General features: G+C 33.5%; 1 protein-coding gene across 1 annotated transcript; it reads left to right on the forward strand.

Moving 5' to 3' along the window:
• Window positions 1-13,483: 13,483 nt before the first annotated feature.
• Window positions 13,484-18,625, forward strand: LOC149563524 (putative 2-oxoglutarate-dependent dioxygenase SLC1). Its single transcript, XM_089828212.1, has 4 exons — window positions 13,484-13,908; window positions 14,599-14,846; window positions 17,253-17,574; window positions 18,171-18,625. The coding sequence occupies exons 1-4, from the start codon at window positions 13,615-13,617 to the stop codon at window positions 18,420-18,422; spliced, it is 1,116 nt and encodes a 371-aa protein (XP_089684338.1). The 5' UTR covers window positions 13,484-13,614; the 3' UTR covers window positions 18,423-18,625.
• Window positions 18,626-19,074: the final 449 nt, after the last annotated feature.

Below are 19,074 nucleotides of genomic sequence, written 5' to 3' on the forward strand. Positions count from 1 at the left end.
CACTATAGAAACCACCCAATTTTTATAAAAATGAAATATTGGTTTCAATTATTTTTTTAATGTGGGAGGTACCATTGTTATTGATTGTTTTGTACTTGATAGTATTTCCAAGATTTAAGGTTACAATATTTTGTGGAGAAGATTGAGGAGTTTTGGTGTGTCATTTGGCACAATAGGATGAGCTTAATGTTTTATTTTTAGTAGAATGTATTTTTTGTTATTGTTGATATATTGGAGTGTCAAAATAGTTTTTCTATAATGATAAAATTTATATCAATAAACATTTGAAGATATTTTGTTGTAATAGATTTCATTATTCTTTTTGGATAATTTTTTTGTGATAATTATTTCAATTTTATTATTTTATAATTTCATATGTGTTTTGGCTATTGTAATAGTAATTTCATATAAGAAACAATTTTCATATGATTTGTAAAAGTTGTAGGAGATTTTGATGCTTTTAGTTGATTTGTATGCAATGTTGTGTAGTTTTGTATATTTTTTGTTTAATTTTCTTGGTATACTTTTGGACCTAATATTGATTATAAAACCTAAAGGATTAGAGAAATACAAATCCACAAAACCCAAAGAACACATGCATGCAAGGACCTATCACAGAGAAGAAAAGTCAAAGAGAAGGCAAGGGTTTGGCTTTGATAATATATTATCAGAGTCAAACCCTTGCCTTCTCTTTGTCTTTTCTTCTTCGTGATAGGTTCTTGCATGTAGGTATTCTTTGGGTTTTGTGGATTTGTATTGCTCAAATATTTCGTGGTAACAAAGATAAATCTATTGTAGCATGTTCTTATTTGGAGAAAAAGAGGAATGAGGGTTTGACAGAATAGATCTAGTTATTTTTAAATTTTTTTTGTGAAAATAGGGTTGTCTCAAAATTTTGGAACACTTTGAGCCAAACAAACCTCATGGTTGGATTTAGAGGATGTCAAAACTCTTATTTTTATATAAAATTTGTCAAATTTGGACAACGTTGACCTGGAAGGAATTTTTTTTTGCATACTAGGACTGTACGCCTTGGCACACAATCCAAGAAGATGATTGCGATTTAGAAAAAGAAAAAGAAAAAAGAGAGTGACTTCAAAGCCACTAAAGTTATTCAAACCATGCAATGGTTGTTACCCACCGCAATGGTTAACTAACTGTGTAGGAGTCAGTCCACACCATTTGCAATTTAACAAAACATTGTTGTTGGTTCACCAACACTTCATCACCCTCCAACCACCTAATTAGTCTGACCTCTACCAAGCTATGCTACCATCACTCAACTTGAGCTCCACTCAACTCACCTGCTTGCACTCGTGTGGGGAGCCAAGGGCTTATTTTTAGCCCTTTCCATTTTTTTAGGGGGTGGTTTGCAGTTTTTCTTTGCCTACTAGATACTTGTCAGTCTTTTGGCTCTAACTTGTGCATATGGTATCATTTTTTTGAAAATGAAATATCATTAAAAAATTGACTCTGAGACAAATGTGTTGGTGAAGGTTTTTTTTTGTATTTTTTTCTAGTTTGGTACCTATTTGTTTGCTCAAAATTAGATGATGTTTTCTACCTTCCGGGGGGCATAACTTGCTCATTTTAGCTTCATTTTCCAATCCAAAAATAAAACAAAAAAGATCCTCTTGATAACTTTCCAGATTCTCTATTATTTCACCAATATTTCTTTTTGTGTATTTGTGATACTCAACTGAAGCTTTTTTTCTCTTTTCTTGTATACACATTCCTTCTAGTAGCTGGAATTTAATTTTTTGCATTATAGAGGGTGTTTTTTCAATTATTTTATGTTACAATAACAATATATCAAAAAAATTCAAACACTTTCTTAAAAAAATGGCCGAGACCTGTTCTTGTCTAGCTCTTCTAAACACACATAACTATCACACATGGACATCTATTATGCAACGACTTCTCCGTTCAAAGGGTTTGTGGTCTTGTTTAGATACAATGCAATCAATTTCTTAGAATCAATATCAGACTTTGCAACACAGGAATAAGATGGATGAAGCCATGGATCTAATTTCTTTGAGTGTTTTAGATATTTTATTGTTTCATCTTGATGAGTGCACCACTCCTCAAGAAATGAGGGACAAGTTCAAGGACTTGCTTGGTACCATCAAAAAGTTAAGAGCACTTTAGATTGAGGCAAGGATTACTTTACTTGTACCAAATGGTGTTCCCTCTATTGAGAACTTTCTAATGAGGTTCAAAAAATAATGAAATTTGTTACATGGGTGTAGGAAAGTGAAGAAAAATAAGGAGTGCATCTATTTGATTCTATCAAAGCTTTGAGGAAACTTTCATATTTTCTCTTCTACCTTCCATTCCACTATGGATGCTTTGGGTCCTAGATTCATCATGCCTACTTTTGAGGTTTTATATGATTGATTGGCTAGAGAGCAATCCAGGATTACACAATTGGATACTCTCATAGGATCAAAGACCTAAGAATTGGTTTCTCATACATCTATAGGGAAGCCGAAGTTGAAACCAAAGCCCAAGCTAGATTCAATAGCCAATAAGAGTTCCTCTAAGCCTACTCCTAAATCAGATGCTCAAAAATCCACTCTGAAGGGAAAATCTTTGAAATTTGGTGAGTCTTCTTCCACAACTAGGGCATGTGCAAGATCATGGTCAACCAAACTATGCTCTTAAGTGGCAATAAAAAATTAGCAAATTAGGGTTATGCCAACTTGACGTGCAATTTTCTACTTTTTATAAACTTTATATCAAAACTTTGAGAGAAAAGAATATATAGGAAATTGCATTTAGTTTCTAAACTACTAGGCCTTATCTAAAAATAAAAAAATAAAAATTATTGGTCAAAATTTTGAATTTTAATGCAACAATACAAAAAATTTAAGACAAAAATAAGAAGTAGATGTATGTCTAACTACCTTAATCAAAACCAAATGTTACTATAATTTTAAAATAATATTCTAGATAGAAGAAGTAGACTCATGCCTGGATATGACACATATATTTGGGTATTTTTTATTCTAAATAAATAAATAATTTCTACTTTAGTATTTTTGGAATAATAAACTCTCATGTCTGACCACCTTAACTAATTCAAAAATCTATTTTTTTCTTTTTTTCCCTTATATTAGAAGAATCATAGAATGTGATGCATCTTTTGGATTTCAAAAATGTTGTATCATTTGAAAGTTATAGTTTTTTTTCAAGTAGTGTCTCAATCAACACTTTATATGCAACCCTATTAGAAAATAAGTAATAATTACTTACTAAACTCGTAATTTGACAAACCTTACATATTTGGAAAGATAAGAAATTTTTTAAGAAACTTTTTTTATTTCATCAAATGTTGGTGAACAAAAAGTCATCAGCTACATGTTTGAAGTAAAAAACACACAAGAATAAGCTAAAAACATATTTTTGGGACATTTTTAAAGTTGACCATATAGGGTTGGTATCAAAAGATATAGTAGGCCTTATAAAGGTATTAATTATTTTCATTTAGCATCAAGATGGGTGGGAAAAAATTTAGAATACATTTTGAAATGCTTTGAGGCATTTTAGAGCTACATATTTTTCAGATCGCCCCTTTTTGGTACACCATGATCTTGCACATACTCACTAAGAAGTTTATGGGCAATCCTTGCAATTTTGTGGTAAGGAAGGACATCCAGTTTCTACGTGTTGGAAACGTCTTGAGGCTTTAGAGAAGGTTGTGTAGAAGCATTGTATTTCTTCTCTAAAGCCACCTCCTCCTCCTTCAGGGAAAGGACATGCTCTTTCTATATGAGCATTGTCTTGTTTAACTACTTGGATTCTTGATTTAAGTGCTTCCCACTATATGACACACTCACCTAATATAGTTACCTCACTTGCTCATTGTGTTACTACACATATTATAGTTGGTGACTCTGCATAGCTTTCAATTTCAAGTTTAGGCACTATCTCTTTTGAGGGTGGTTCACTACAAGGATGTTCTCTTGGTTCCTACCATTTCTATGAACCTCCAATCTATCTTTAAGATTTTTCATTTTGGCTATGGTAAGACAATTGAGTTCTCACCACATGATTTGGTTATTCAACACCTCCATGATCCTGACTTGGTTGTTCTACTGGGAGTGTTGATCTTCAATCTCACTTATATCAGTTTGATGACTCTAAGAGCTCTGATTCTATAAGTGTTTCTCTTATTACTCGTGCATACATAGTGAGCAAGCTTTGGCATGAGCATTTTGGCCATGTCAACTATATATATACAATAGATTAGTACACAAGAGCTAGCGATTGGGCTACCTCAGATATCTTATACTAATGGTTTTTGTCAAGGTTGTACGCTTGGAAAACATCATAAAGATCCATTTTTGATAGATAGATCCAAATGTGTTAAGGAACCATTGGAGTTGTTATACAATGGTCTTATGTCATTCCCCACTCCATCTTTTTTAGGTGCTTCATATGTTCTTACCTTCATAGATGACTTCTCTAGACACACATGGGTGTATGTTTTGAAGTAAAAGTCTGATGTCTTTGATTCATTTCAAATCTTTAAGACATTTATGGAGAAGTAGTTTGGTCTTTCTATCAAGCATATATACACAGACAATGGTAGGGAATATGTGAATCAGTCTTTCATAGATTTTTGCACTGAGCATGGTTTACAACATTAGTTCACAGTTCCCCATATCCCTCACCAGAATGAGGTTGTAGAGAGAAGTAATAGTACATTAAAAAAATGACCAATTGTATCATACGATCTCAAGGTATGAGTTCTTCATTTTGGGCTGAGGTTATCAATTGTGCCAACTATATTCAAATTAGATGCCTCATAAGGAATTGTGATATTTTACTCTTGAGGAGGCTTGGACTCATGTCAAGCCCAATGTTTCTACATTCCACATTTTTGGTAGTGAGCTTTGGGTTCTTATTCTAGATACACAACGAAAAGCCATGGAGAGGAAGAGATGACTACTCATCTTTGTTGTCTAATGTAAGGATGTGTTTAGGCATACATGTTGTTTGATCTTGATTCCAAATATGTCTTGGTTTGGTGATATATCTAGTTTGATGAGTGTTATCCTCACATGGAGCATCCATCACCAACTTCTCCCTCACTACCTAGTATGTCCTCTTCTCCTCCACATGATTGTGTATCCTCTAAGGAAGATCTTGATTTTGATTCCCCTTCACCACTTCCACTAGATGTTCAATGAGTGCCCAAGTGGGCTTCTGATATGGTTGATGCAGCAAGACCTATGGTAGGTGATCCTTTAGATTTTTCTCGCACTCATGCTCAGACATCTAGTACTGGACTATTGATTCATGCCATTTTAGGTGATCCATAGAGTTTTTCATAGGTGACATGACACTTAGAGTGGGATATGGCTATGGATGAGGAGTATTCTTCTTTGATGAGGAACCACACATGGGACCTTTTTCCTCTTCCAAAATGAAAAAAATTGGTTTGATGTCGGTGGGTGTACTGTACCAAGTATGTTGTAAATGGTTCTATTGATAGGTACAAGGAATGCCTTGTTCTATAGGGATTTTTATATGTTGAGGGTATTGATTACTTTGAAACCTTTTCTCATGTTGCCAAGATGAATTCTATTCACCTTGTATTCCCTCTTTGAGTTTTTTAGCTGGTTTTGAAGAGTGCAACTTACACGAAGAGATATATATTGAGCAACCTCATAGTTTTGAGTAGGACTCTTCTTTGGTATATAGGCTTCGAGAGTCTTTTTATGCTCTTAAACAAGCCCCTTAGGCTTGGTATGAGAAGATGGATTCCTTCATGCTTGCTTCATAGTTCCTTTTGATCCTACAATGTACGTTCAGTGTCATGGGGATGACTTATTGATAATTGTGCTTTATGTAGATGACCTCATCATTATAGGTAGCTCATCCTCTATGGTTCAAAGTGTTCAACAAGCTTTGAAAGAGAAATTTGAGATGACAAACCTTGGAATTTTGTACTATTTTTTGGGCCTATAGGTTGTTTGGTCTTCAAATGGGATATCCATACTCCAACAGAAGTATGCTCTAGATATGCTTCAAAAATTCAACATGCTTGATTGCAAGCCTGCTCCCACACCTTTTCAGTTGGGTGTTGTTTTATCTACTACTTGCACTACTCCTACAATGGATTTCATTTTATACAAACAACTTCTGGGTAGTTTTTTGTACCTAACACACACGCCTTGATATTTCCTTTGCGGTTGGACTTGTCTCTACATTCTCACATGATCCACATGAGAATCATTGGCAAACTTCCAAAAGAATCTTGAGGTACATTCGAGATACTATATGTTATGACATTCACTACACATCAAGGGATCCTCACATTGTTGGTTATGTTGGGACTCAAAATTGAAGCCCTAATTTTGAGTACTATTGATAAAATCAAACACCCCATGCAAGAAAAAATGCCCAGGCGACATTCACAGGTATCTAGGCATCTACATCAAAGAGAGAGAGCACTAATGGCATAGAGCAAGAAGACGACATCAAAACCATAGTTTGGAGCATAGTGGAGGATGACATCAAGGAAAGATGAAGCTACAAGCCCAGAAGAATGTGGGTAAAAGGGGCCAAGCGCAGAGCAGAGGCGTATCTTTAAAAAATGTTTAATCCCACATTCATGTCGAGGTGGGTAATGTTGTCTTTTAAATACAAAAGCATGCAAATTGTAAGTGTCTTTAAGACACAAGGCTTTTGTAAGCCATAGGCATGAAGGAGGGGCCCACCATGGTAGGCCAACAGGAGAACACTATGAGTAAAATTTTGACCAAGCGATGACGTGTGATAACATGGAATCTGAGGAAGGAGATTGCGACATGTGGATGATCCTACGGGGGTTGCTATGTCACCAATGGAAGTTGCTCGATCAATATGCATGGCAACATAACAACCAACCAAGGTGGCGGGTGACGTGGAAATGATCATGCAATGATGTGGTGATGATCAGGAAATGAGGTGGTAGAAGACATGGAACAAAGATGCAGGTCAAAGTATGTGCCACGTGGCATCTCTGGGCACCCCTTCGTGAGGTCATGAAACCAATGAGGAGGATTTGCGATCTTACGACCAGTCGTAAGATCACCAAGAAAAAAATGGAGAGTTGTGATATTATGTCAAGGTCAGGAGATCAGAAGGCTAATTGTGAAGAGGCCTGATGTTACGATCACATCGTGAGATTAGGAGAGATAAAAAATGATGTTGGAATACTACAATGGGCCCTTTGTCATGAGATTGAGGTGCAAAAATCAGAAGCTTGCGATGTTACGAGGTTTGCGATCTTATGATTGGTTGGAAGGTCATGTGGTTCAATGAGCCCCTTGTTGTGTGATCAAGAAATGCAACAGGAAGTGCTACGATGTTACAATTGGGTGCCCATCGTAAGATCAGGAAGGTCAAAAATGAGGTGTGCGATATCAGGATAAGCCCAGAATGTCGTGAGATTGAGGGGCAGTTTCCAAGGGGCTGCGATATCATAATAAGCCCTCTTTGTCGTGAGATAGCTAGGCACAAAGATGGAGGCCACAATCTTATGAAATTTCATAAGATCATGGAAAGACAGCAGAGGACCATTCAAATGGAGGAGTGCCACATGGTTGCTTTGGGAGGCACATCGTCAGATCGAGCAACTCAAAGAAAAGGTGCATGATATTACGATCAATCATCAGATCACAAGGTAAAATTCAAGGGCCTAAGATGTTACAAAAATTGACTTTGTCATGATATTGGGACATGGAAAATGGAGGTCTATAATGATACGATAGGGCCCATGCCGTGAGATTGTAAAGCGAAATCCAGGGGTGTGCGATGTTACGATGACATATTGTTTGGAGGCTCAAATCCAAGGTGTAAGATGTTACAATTCATATGGTCATCGTAGGATTGCCAAGCAAAATTTGAAGGGTTGTGATGTTACGCTGGGGAAAGATTTTTAATCATAGCATTAGGTTGCCATATGATTGTGAAGTTAAATGTGAAGGTGTGCAATGTTTCAAAATTTTGTGAGATCGAGAGAAGACATTCACAGCATTACGATGCTCCAAAGTTTTCCATAAGATCGTGAAAGACAAAAATTATGTGGAGATGTTATGATAATTAAATTTTTTCAAATGCATAATGTAAAGTGGGCCCCTCCCGTGATATTGGCAAATCAAAATTTGACACTCAGCATCCATGGATTGGGGGGAATTGAAAATGAATATAAAATTCAAAGTATGAAATGCAAAATTTGATTTAATTAAAAGATTGGAATAATTTAAGTGTTTTATATAGTTCAATTATATAAACATTTTAAAATTTTCAATTATAATGCTCTGATTCAGTTCAGGAACAAGAATTTTAGATTGGTCTCAAGGGCACCATTTTTGTCCAAAATGTGTAGTGTAGCATACTGTTGGAACCAGAAGGAGATAAACTATCCATTTCTGGAACTAGTTTTAACACAGATGGTCACTAGTGCGTACTATAGGGGGTTTTGTGTTTTCAGTGGGATGATTAGTTCCAGGCAATGATTTCATCAATGTAGTTACTATTGTCACAAAGGTTTGCACCCTTGTCCAAAGTCTTCCCTAAGGACAACCTTGTGGAACATGGAAACAACCTCCAAGCTGTGGGACTTGAACTGTGAGGTTGAATCTCCGGAGAAGGCCGGCTTCCTCTTACTATCAGGGTGCACCTAATTATTCTTGGAGAGGAAAAGGGAGAAGGAAAGCATGGAAGAAAATCTACCTATTCTAATCTAAGGAGGTGATGCACCAAAATATAGTGTTCGAATAATCTCTACCCATACATGCACTATTGAAGCATTATGACACCAAAAGATATACACATTCAGACTTGTTTTAATCTAACAACCACATGTAGATCAGAAAACCAGAATGAATGACACAAGGGAGAGAAGTTTCAATTATATATCATTCACAGGCCAAAAGAGATACAGTCATGCAGGTTAGAGATCTCTACAAAACACCAATGAGAGGCAAATAGTTTTTTTGCACTTTCACATTAATGGCTGAAGGAGCTAAGGTAGAATGTCATACAATTCAAAGGAAAAGGGAATTTACACATCAAATTGCAGAGCAATATCAGAGAAGTCAGAGGAGATTTGAACTTTTGAAAGTTTTCAGAAATTGCCTTTATAGTTCAGGCATAACTGAGATGTCTTCTTACTGAAGTTACTCCACAACCACTGCCATTAAGAATTACAGAGAATAATCATGGGGATCTAGATGCAATGATATCTGATCTTGTTAGAATAGGGCTTCTAAGAAGACAGACACAATGCCATTAAATTGTCTGACCAAGTAGATGGATCAGATCAGAGGTGGTGGAGTGCTCTCTTGGGGTTAGCATTCATTCTGGAGTGGTTGGCATCATCACAAAGACTAGATCGCGCAGGAAAACTTAATTTCCCCTATTCCTAGCTTATGAATCAACAAGATCAACAGGTTGACGTAACCCAAGCACCAAGATGAGCCACGTGGACCAATGATCTCTTTTCATTTTTCCACTCAGCAGAGTCTTCCCGAGTTTGACCACCTCCCTCTTTACTAACTGCGCCAACTCCTCAAACTCTAATTACAATGATCACATTAACTATCAGCGCCTCTAACTATTACTCCCTCCATTGAGCCCATTGGGACACGTGTCATTTAGGCACTTTCTCGCAATATTTAACTTCCTTGCATTTCCATATTGCGGGAAAGCCCTGATCGTTGATCTGCACAAGATCAATGATCGGGAAGGACTCTCCATAATATTGTGCTTGCTCTTCAAAATTTTGGACCCATGAAACACTTGGTAGCTAACTCAGCCTGACCCAGCCCCATCTAGCATCACCCTGGCACACAACTTGCGGCTTATGAAACCAACTTGGCCCCCAAGGACATGCGGCAACAAGGTGCTTGCCCGCATTACTTAAAGTCCTTGCATCTTGTTATTGCAGGCATGTGCCAACCCTTGATTCGCAAAGATTTGATGATGGATGGTACGATCAGGAACATGTGAGGTCATGGGACAGTTGTCACAAAGGGGCATGTCTGCATTGTCAGAAAGCCTGACAAAAGATAGAATGCGGGAATGCAAGCACCAACCAAACTGCCAGCTCACCTTGCCACCCTGTCTATGGCAGCTTAAAGAAGATGGACCCACCTGCTACGCAGCTAAAAAGTGCATCCTTGCATTGTCAGGAAATTTGAAGAACTCAGAATGCGAGAACGCAAGAGCCAATAGAATTGCCAGCTGGACTGACCCTTCCCCCTTTTCGTGGCCCACACAAAATGAAAGGACCCACCATCCACGCATCGCAAAGGGGCTTCCCCACATTACATAAAGGTAGTGCATTTTCAAAATGTAGGGAAGCACCCACCGTAGATTTGGGCAAGATCTGACGGCATGGAAAATTGTGGGCAAGTCGAAATAAAATTAGGAAATACCATAGGTTTTATCGTTTTATTTTGTATTTCCCGGGCAACTAAATAATATTAAACATGGAGGTAGCCATTTGGTGGGGGTTAAGCATTTGGATTTAAAATTTTTGCGGGAGGAAAAAATAAGCAATAGTTACATTATTCATTTGGGATGCATTTGACATGCTTTGTTGGTTCAATTTGTTCAAAATTTGATGCATAATGATGTGTTTTACTGCAAGTATTTCACAATTTGCTTGATTTTGATGGAATTTCTCAGAGTTATTTGTCTTTTGTAATCAGTTATGATTTCCATCAAATATCTCAAATATTTCTTGCTTTTGGAGGCCAAAATGGTTAAATATTTGATATGTAGTTACAAAGAGAGATTAGAGAGATGTTTTTTAACTTCTAGGAGATGAATTTCAAGTGGACACATGTCAAATGTAGATTAGATCTGGGGATTCATTTCTCCTATATCATTCTCTTTCTTTCTCATTGTTGTGTGGGCAATTTGCTCTATGATACCAGCAGGATTCCAATTTTCACTATGAAACCAAGGTTGTTGATGGTTTTGCTTCTTGTCTATTGTGCTAAGCTCTAGCAGTGAAGGCCACACATCTGCTCCTGTGCAAAGTTTTAGTACATTTCATGTGTTGTTATTCTAAGATAATGGAAAGTTGATGATAGATTATGTGACATGTCTAGAGTTACATTTAGTTTTACTAGTTTATGTATTTAGTCTTTTCAAGGATGAATACAAAGAGGATTTACAATGAATTATCTGGGTTTTCTTATTCTGTCTCCTAATTCTTCATATGCTATTAACTTTGAGATCAAATGAATAAGGTTCATTTGGTTTATGATATCTTGGATAAGTTGTGTATTAGATCTGTTGTTGTTTTTGACTCAAGGAGTTAAATAAAATGGTTCAATGTTCTGATAGGGTTTTTGGGTGTATAAAGGGGATATTTCATAAGAATGGAATTTGAGAATTTCAGTTGACAAACTTAATTGTAAGGCAATCAAGTTAGGTCATCCTATTGGTAATGACTCTATGTCCCAATAGATAAGGCACTAATCACTAAATCAAATGCAAGCCGATATAAAAGTTATTTGCACAAATCTTTTTAATCAAAATCAATTTAGTTTTTCACATTTTGTAGTGGGCTGAAAAGAATTAACCCTCACTTAGCTTATCAGTTCATAGGTTATGATTTGTTGCTATTTTGTTCCTATGTTATTACATAGGTATCAAAAGACAAAAGAGTTTCATCTGTTGTTATTAGGTTTAGATTTATGTTTAAATTGCACTGATACCATATATCAGAAACTTAAGGTTAACCTGCCTAGGTCTTGTAGGGTCTGAAGTGAAGAAGGAGTTATGCCTTATAGTTGGCCCAAGATTGCATTTGAGTGTATCCATCATAGGAATTTGCTAACCTTAGATGCATTGGTCTAGTTTCTTGGTTATTTTCAAAACTGTTAAATCAGGAGCCAATAGGTTATACAAACTCAGATTGGGTTGGTGATATTAATGATCACAAGTCTACTTCTAGATTTATTTTTTGTCTTGGTTATGGTCCTACCATATGATCTTTTATGAAGGATTTGAATAATACAAATCCACAAAACCCAAAGAACACTTGCATGCAAGAACCTGTCACAGAGAAGAAAAGACAAAGAGAAGGCAAGGGTTTGGCTCTTAAAATATGAAAGAATATATTATTAGACTGAAAGAATGAATTGAAATTTATAATTGAAGGAGATCGTAAAACCTAAAAGGAAAACCCTAAGAGGTAAATGACATTTAATAATAATATTTATTTATTAAATAGAAATGCATGTGCAAATAATGAAATCTTAAGAAGGGAGTAAAGGTAATTTAATAAATTAAATTAAATTAACCCTTTACTATAAAAAAAACCATTATTTGGTTAATTATAAAGGTATGGGTCAATTCCATAATTACATGATATCAACCTCATGTCTACGGTAATGACCATTGGTGAAAAAAATCAAATTTTGGTATCTATTAACCATATTAAATTATTCTATAGGCAAGTGTGATAAACATATGAATACGGTAGATGCATGGGACTATTCATGTACATGGATAAGACAAAGGCTAATTCTATTTAGAAGGACAAGAAAATGAGTCTAATTTTGTTCAAGATTGCACAATATGTTTATATCTACATGTATTCAAATATATTTTCAAAATGGACACAAGAATAAATGAAAAATAAAATTAAGTATGCAAATTTGACTATTGAATTAAGAAGGAGATTTAAATTATGACTAAACTAAAAGAAATATTTAGATGGTTCATAACAGACGGCTTAAACATCACACAATAAACTTCATTTCAAGACTAAAAGTTATAAATAGTCGAAATTGACTTATTTTTTCAAGCTTAATTTTCTCCTTAGTATATAATGTTGTTTAAGAATGGCCTGTTCATAACCCAAAAATATATTCTTATTAAATCTTTCTTAAGAAAGAAGTGATTTCAAATAAAAAAATTAGGAGAGTTTTAAAAAACGTGTTCACCACTTTGCATGTGTGAACTAGCCTGCCTCAAAACAAACTACAAATTCTTTATATATTATACAATTATTAGACAACCCTAAATCATACAAACTTAAAAGATAAGTCTCTCTCAAAACATATGTTTGAAAATTACTTCAGCAACTACAAGATCCTCTAACCTCATTTTAGAATTTCGGATACATCATGGATTTAATGGAAATGTAAGGTTTACCTAACTTACGTGTAGATTTCAACAATTGTGATCAAAACTGTGTGAGATGCCAACGCACAAAATCTTGTTATTATTCATGAATGCCAGACGTCCTCTTTGTAGAAAAATCAATACCATTTAGAATACCAAATCAGTTTGTTTATCTTCCATTTTAAGCAGAGCAATAGTTTTCAAACTTCTATTAGTAAAGCAGATTAGTTCGCCGTATAAGATGACTTTAGACCTAAATTTTTATTATCCAAAACTAGCAAATCATACATTCCATGTGCAGAATGTTTTATATTAGAGCTAGAGTGCCATTGAAGGAAAATAATTGAAGACTTAGACAGATCTATCTGAAAATATATTCCATAAATTTGGGCTTATCCTGGTTAAACTGAATCATTGGGGCTGTAATCAATTTATTTCATTTGGGTTGTACTCAGTTTATTTCAGAAGTCTTGAATGACAAAACTTCAATGCAGTCATATGGATTCTGTTGATTGTCAGAAGATTAGTGTTGAAAAGGGAAGTGAAGAGAATTATTGGCATAGTGTGAAATCTCTGTCAGAGCAGAAGATTGAAAGGTTGCCTAGCAAATATATTCTTCCTCCATCACAACGTCCAAAGTTGAATGAGATTTGTGATCAGAAAAATTATGATTTGCCGTTGATAGATTTATCTGATTTGCAAGGTAACCGGAGATCAGAGGTTGTGAAGGCCATAGGAAATGCAGCTACACACAGGGGATTCTTTCAGGTATTATGGGACAAGCTAATCTCCAGACAAAATGTACTAACGACAAAATAAAGTCAATTTTTTTTTTTCTCTCATTCCACGAAAATATAGTGATTTTTTTTCTAATTTTTTTGGTCTTTTTTTTACTGCAAACTATGCAGATCATGAAGATCAAATGTTGAAATTTTCCAAAAAAATCTATTATGTTTTCGATTTTTTGAAAATTGGTCTATTGTATAGTTTGTAGGGAGGATAGCCGCATCCTATATCTATACTAGTAGATATCTTTTTAGAGAGAAGAGATATCAATTGATAAATTGATTATTGATTTTAAAAAATAGAGCTTTTAAGAATATCTCTTGTTTAAGATGTCTATTGTACAAATTGATTTATAGAAATTGATTTCTAAGAATATCTTTATCTGAAATGCCTATTTTGCAAATTGATTTAAAATAATGTGTTTCTAAGAATATTTCTTTTTAGAGACATCTATTGTGCAAATAGGTTTGAATAATAGCTTTCTAGGAACATTTCTCAAGATATTTTATATAGATTTTTGGAAGATATATATGTACTATTTGTAAGTCTAAAGAATTACTTGATATTTTATATAGATTTTTGGAAGATATATATGTACTATTTGTAAGTCTAAACAATTACTTGAACAGAGCAGTGTGTTTTTCTAAGATGGTGTTTTGGCTAATTTTGTAGGTTGTTAACCATGGAATTCCTCAAATGGTTGTGGATGAGATGTTGAAGGTGACTTCTGAATATTTTGAGGTGCCATTGGAGGAGAGACAAAAATTCATGTCAACGGATGTTAGGAAGCCAATACGATATGGAACTAGTTGGAATCAACTCAATGATACACGTTTTTGTTGGCGTGATTTTTTGAAGCATTATTGTCACCCACTTGATGAAATGGTTCATATGTGGCCATCTAATCCCCCTCAATATAGGTAATTCTCAAATGCCTAGACCAATAATTATATGAAGAAGAAAGTATAATTTCTTTGATTGTTAGATTAGGCATATTCTTAAGTTTTAGTTTGGTTAAGTGCTTTGGAATAACACTTAGGTTCTTTAATAGGGACCAAGGCTATTATAGTGATTTCAAATGATCTACTTTAGAAAGCTTAGATTAAGATGTTAAGCCAAACCATTAGATCATGATCACTTCTAATAATGAAACATATTTATCAACTAGATTTGAAATAATGTTATATTTAATATTTTAATTATTAATATAGACTATCAAATGTACATAGAGAATGTAAAATGAGCCATACCTAACTATTGAATATCTAATTTTTATATTGTTATTTAAATATTATATGATTATTAATGGCCACATATAAATTAGAGCTAATGATATAAACATAATTTATGAAGAAAAATCATAAGTATTGGCTATATTCTTTTGAAGTAATCAAAGGTTTTGTGTGAAATGGTAAAATTTAGTAAGAAATTCAAGTATGAAATAATTCACTTATTTGACCACTTAATCTACTTAGAAGGAAATAAACCACCATCATATATTGAATATTATGTGAGCATCACAATGGAACATATGAAATCAAGGTAATATCAATGATCATATAACATAGGAACTTAACTAGAAACTTCTGAAACATACATAGTAATTATGAAAAATATACAAATATGTAGAAATTAAACATATAACATAGAAAAAGAATCCAATAAACATGAAATAAAGGAATACAAAGAGGAAAATTCATTTAATGCAAGTATAATAAGAACTAAATCATATACAAGAGTATAACGTAGGAGCTAAATGAAAGCTAAGTATACTATTTAATATAAAAGGTAAAAATAGAATGAGTAAAAAACAACAAACATGTTATAAACAAAATAATGAGATGCACTTGAATATGTTAGAAAATGAAAAATACTTGTATATATATATATATATATAAAAGAGAATGATGTTAGAATCTTTATTTTATGTAGATAAGAATTGATATTTTACTAGATCTCCAATATCTTTATAGACAAAACTATGGAAACATCCTTATACACTTGTTTTTCTTGTTTTCTTGATGGTAGCTTCATAAATCCATTTTTTCATGTTTTTTATGTATGGTACTAATTTTTTTTCTATCTTCAAATAATTGGTGCCTTGAGCATGAAATGCAAGTTTTTGAAACATGTAGCCTATATTATTTTGTTGTTTCCTTGAACTTACTTTATTCGTTAGAAGGATTAATGGAAGACATGAATATACATGGGAACTTTTATATATTATAAGATATACAACTTGAGGCTTTTTAGGTCTTCTATTCATGGAAGGTGTGCAATAAAATGGTGCATAGTGGTTACTTGATTATTTTGTAAATTATTTCTTTGTTAGTTTTTTTGGGTGGGATTTGTACAAATCATGTGCATATTATATTTGAGTTCATATGACACTCTGGCATTTTGAAAAATGGTTTTTATGTAAAATGACTCATATCGAACACTAGTTTGTACTGATCTCTTTCAATTTTGTTTTGTTTGACTTCATATATAGCAAAACTAAAACGATCAATTGCATGACACAATGTTAGTAGCTTCGTAGGACCCACTCTCAAATGCAAAACAATACAACCAAAAGTTTCAATAAAAAATTCATTGGTGATTTTCTACGATATTGCAATATTTAATTTAGAGATGGTGAAATGAAATAGCTTACATTTTGTTTAATTTTAAAATATTCAATTAGTATAAATATGTAGTCATTCCTTTCTCTATATTTTTTTTTTACAAAATAAATTATATTATTTATGTATATGATAAAATACAAAAAAATAGAAAAATGATTTTCTACCTACTTTAAATTTATTTAATCATAATTAAAGATTTTCATAGAAGGATTTTTTCTTTGAGAAAAATAAATAAATGTATATTTTGTAAAAAATTATTAAAAATGTTTTTCTAAGTTCTTAATATTTCATATCTTACTTCTTAATAAATTAATAAGTTAATCCTCCATTAATAATATATTTTAATTATTTTTTCGAATATTAAATATTACATTATAAAGTTATGGGCTTTAATAAATTTTAATTCTACTTATTGCGAATTTATTTTAGAGGATAAAATATCCATTGATTTTTTAACATTCTCAAACAAAGGAAACTATTTTATTGGATGACTTAAACATCACACTATAAGACTTAATTTCTAGACTAAAAGTATTAAATAGTCAAAGATGACTTACTTTTTTCAAGCTTAATTTTTTCCTTTGTGTGTAATCTTTAAGGGTGACCTTATTTTACTACATAATATTATGATTTAAAACAAAAAATTATGTAGAATAATAATTTAAAAATCTCATAATATATTTTGTTTGATTGGCTTTACAGGCGTGTAGTTGCTTGCTATTCTGAACAAGTCAAATTACTAGCAATAGAGATAATGGCAGCCATGTTAGAGCACCTTGGACTAAAGTCAACAAGCATACTAGAAAAATTCAAGAAAGGAAGTCAGATGATGGTGCTCAATTGTTACCCTCTTTGTCCACAACCAAACCTTACTTTGGGCATGTTACCACATTCAGATTATGGTTGCATCACGATACTATTGCAAGATAGAGTAGAAGGCCTCCAAGTACAAGACCAAGGGCACTGGAAATCTGTGCACCCTTTACCTGGCTCTTTCTTAATCAACGTCGGAGACCATCTAGAGGTAAGAGAAAATTGGCATGTTCAAACAACAAACTCTAAGATTTGATCTATTCAGGTGGCTCACACTAGCTTCTCAAAAGGGCTCACCTATTAATGTTTTTCATATTAGCTTCTCCAATGACACCCACTTCTCCACTATGACCCGCTATTAGTGTAATTTACACTAGCTTCTTCAGTATGACCTATCTATTAGTGTCATTTTCTCTTTTTTAGTAGCCTTCCCATTAGTACCCTCTTTTCTAGCAAAGCCCACCTACTTGTTGTGATTTAAACTAGCTTTTTTAGTAGAGATTTCTCACTAGTGTGATTCCAACTAGCTTCTCTAGCAGGGTCCACCTATTTGTGTGATTATTATTCTTCAATAAGACCTACCTATTCATGCGATTTCCACTAGCTTTTCTAATAAGACACACCTATTAGTATGAATTTGATTAGCTTCTCTACTAAAACCCACCTATTAGTATATTTTGCACTAATTTCTTCTATAATACCTAGCTATTAATTTATTCAAACAAGTCATTTAAAGAAGTAAAAGCATGAAATTATATTGAGTTTCATACAATTTTTTTTTTAATTGAATCTTTTCTTCTTTTACAGGTATTGAGCAATGGAAGATTTAAAAGTGCTGTCCATCGTGTTGTAGTGAATTCTGAGAGGTCACGTGTATCAATAGCAACAGTGCATAGCTTGCCTTTCCATGTGAAAATAAGTCCATGTCCTGAACTCATTGATGAGTATCACCCTAAAATGTATAGTGATACAAATTTCAATGACTTCTTGAACTCACTCACCTGCAGTCGATTGAATGGCTTACGCTTTTTGGACTCAATAAAATTACCCACTACTTGAAGCTCTCAGCTATATAACCATCTTTTATGTAATTAATTGTTTCATATTTTCCTTTTTCAACTTATATAAAACATCGTGGAATTATAGATTTCTCTCTGCCATCTTTCTGCTCACTTGTTTTTACGATGATGGTAGAAAGAATCCCACGTACGTACAATATCTGTACTCAATCACAATTTTTAATCTATTTTGTTTCAGTTTTATTTTACTGTGCCCTTCTCCACAAATCATATATTTTCTATGTTTTATTGTTTGAATATAGCATATTTATTATAGGTTATTGGATATTCTATAGAAATACTGCAAGCATCTTCCAATGATTATATGTAGATTTATTTTAGTAATGTTGTATATATAATGGTATTCATAAAATGTGATAGATTATAATTTTTGGTTTTATATGATGTGTATAATGGTAACCTCATAAGTTTACTTTAGTTTAGTTTAAAATAGGTGTAAGCATATTTTAAATGAGTACTGCTACATATATATTCAATTTTTTTGGTTACAATATATTAGTTGAGAGTATAATAAATGGATGTCTATGTGGCACAACTTGTGAAGAATCAATGATAACACATCAAATGGGCTAGTGGCTAATATTTGGTAGGTTAGGTAATAGATGAAAAAGCCACATGATAATAGTTTAAAT

Source organism: Cupressus sempervirens, chromosome 4, assembly GCF_028749045.1.
Source record: "Cupressus sempervirens isolate cs-2001-9-10 chromosome 4, ASM2874904v1, whole genome shotgun sequence".
Lineage (NCBI taxonomy): Eukaryota > Viridiplantae > Streptophyta > Pinopsida > Cupressales > Cupressaceae > Cupressus > Cupressus sempervirens.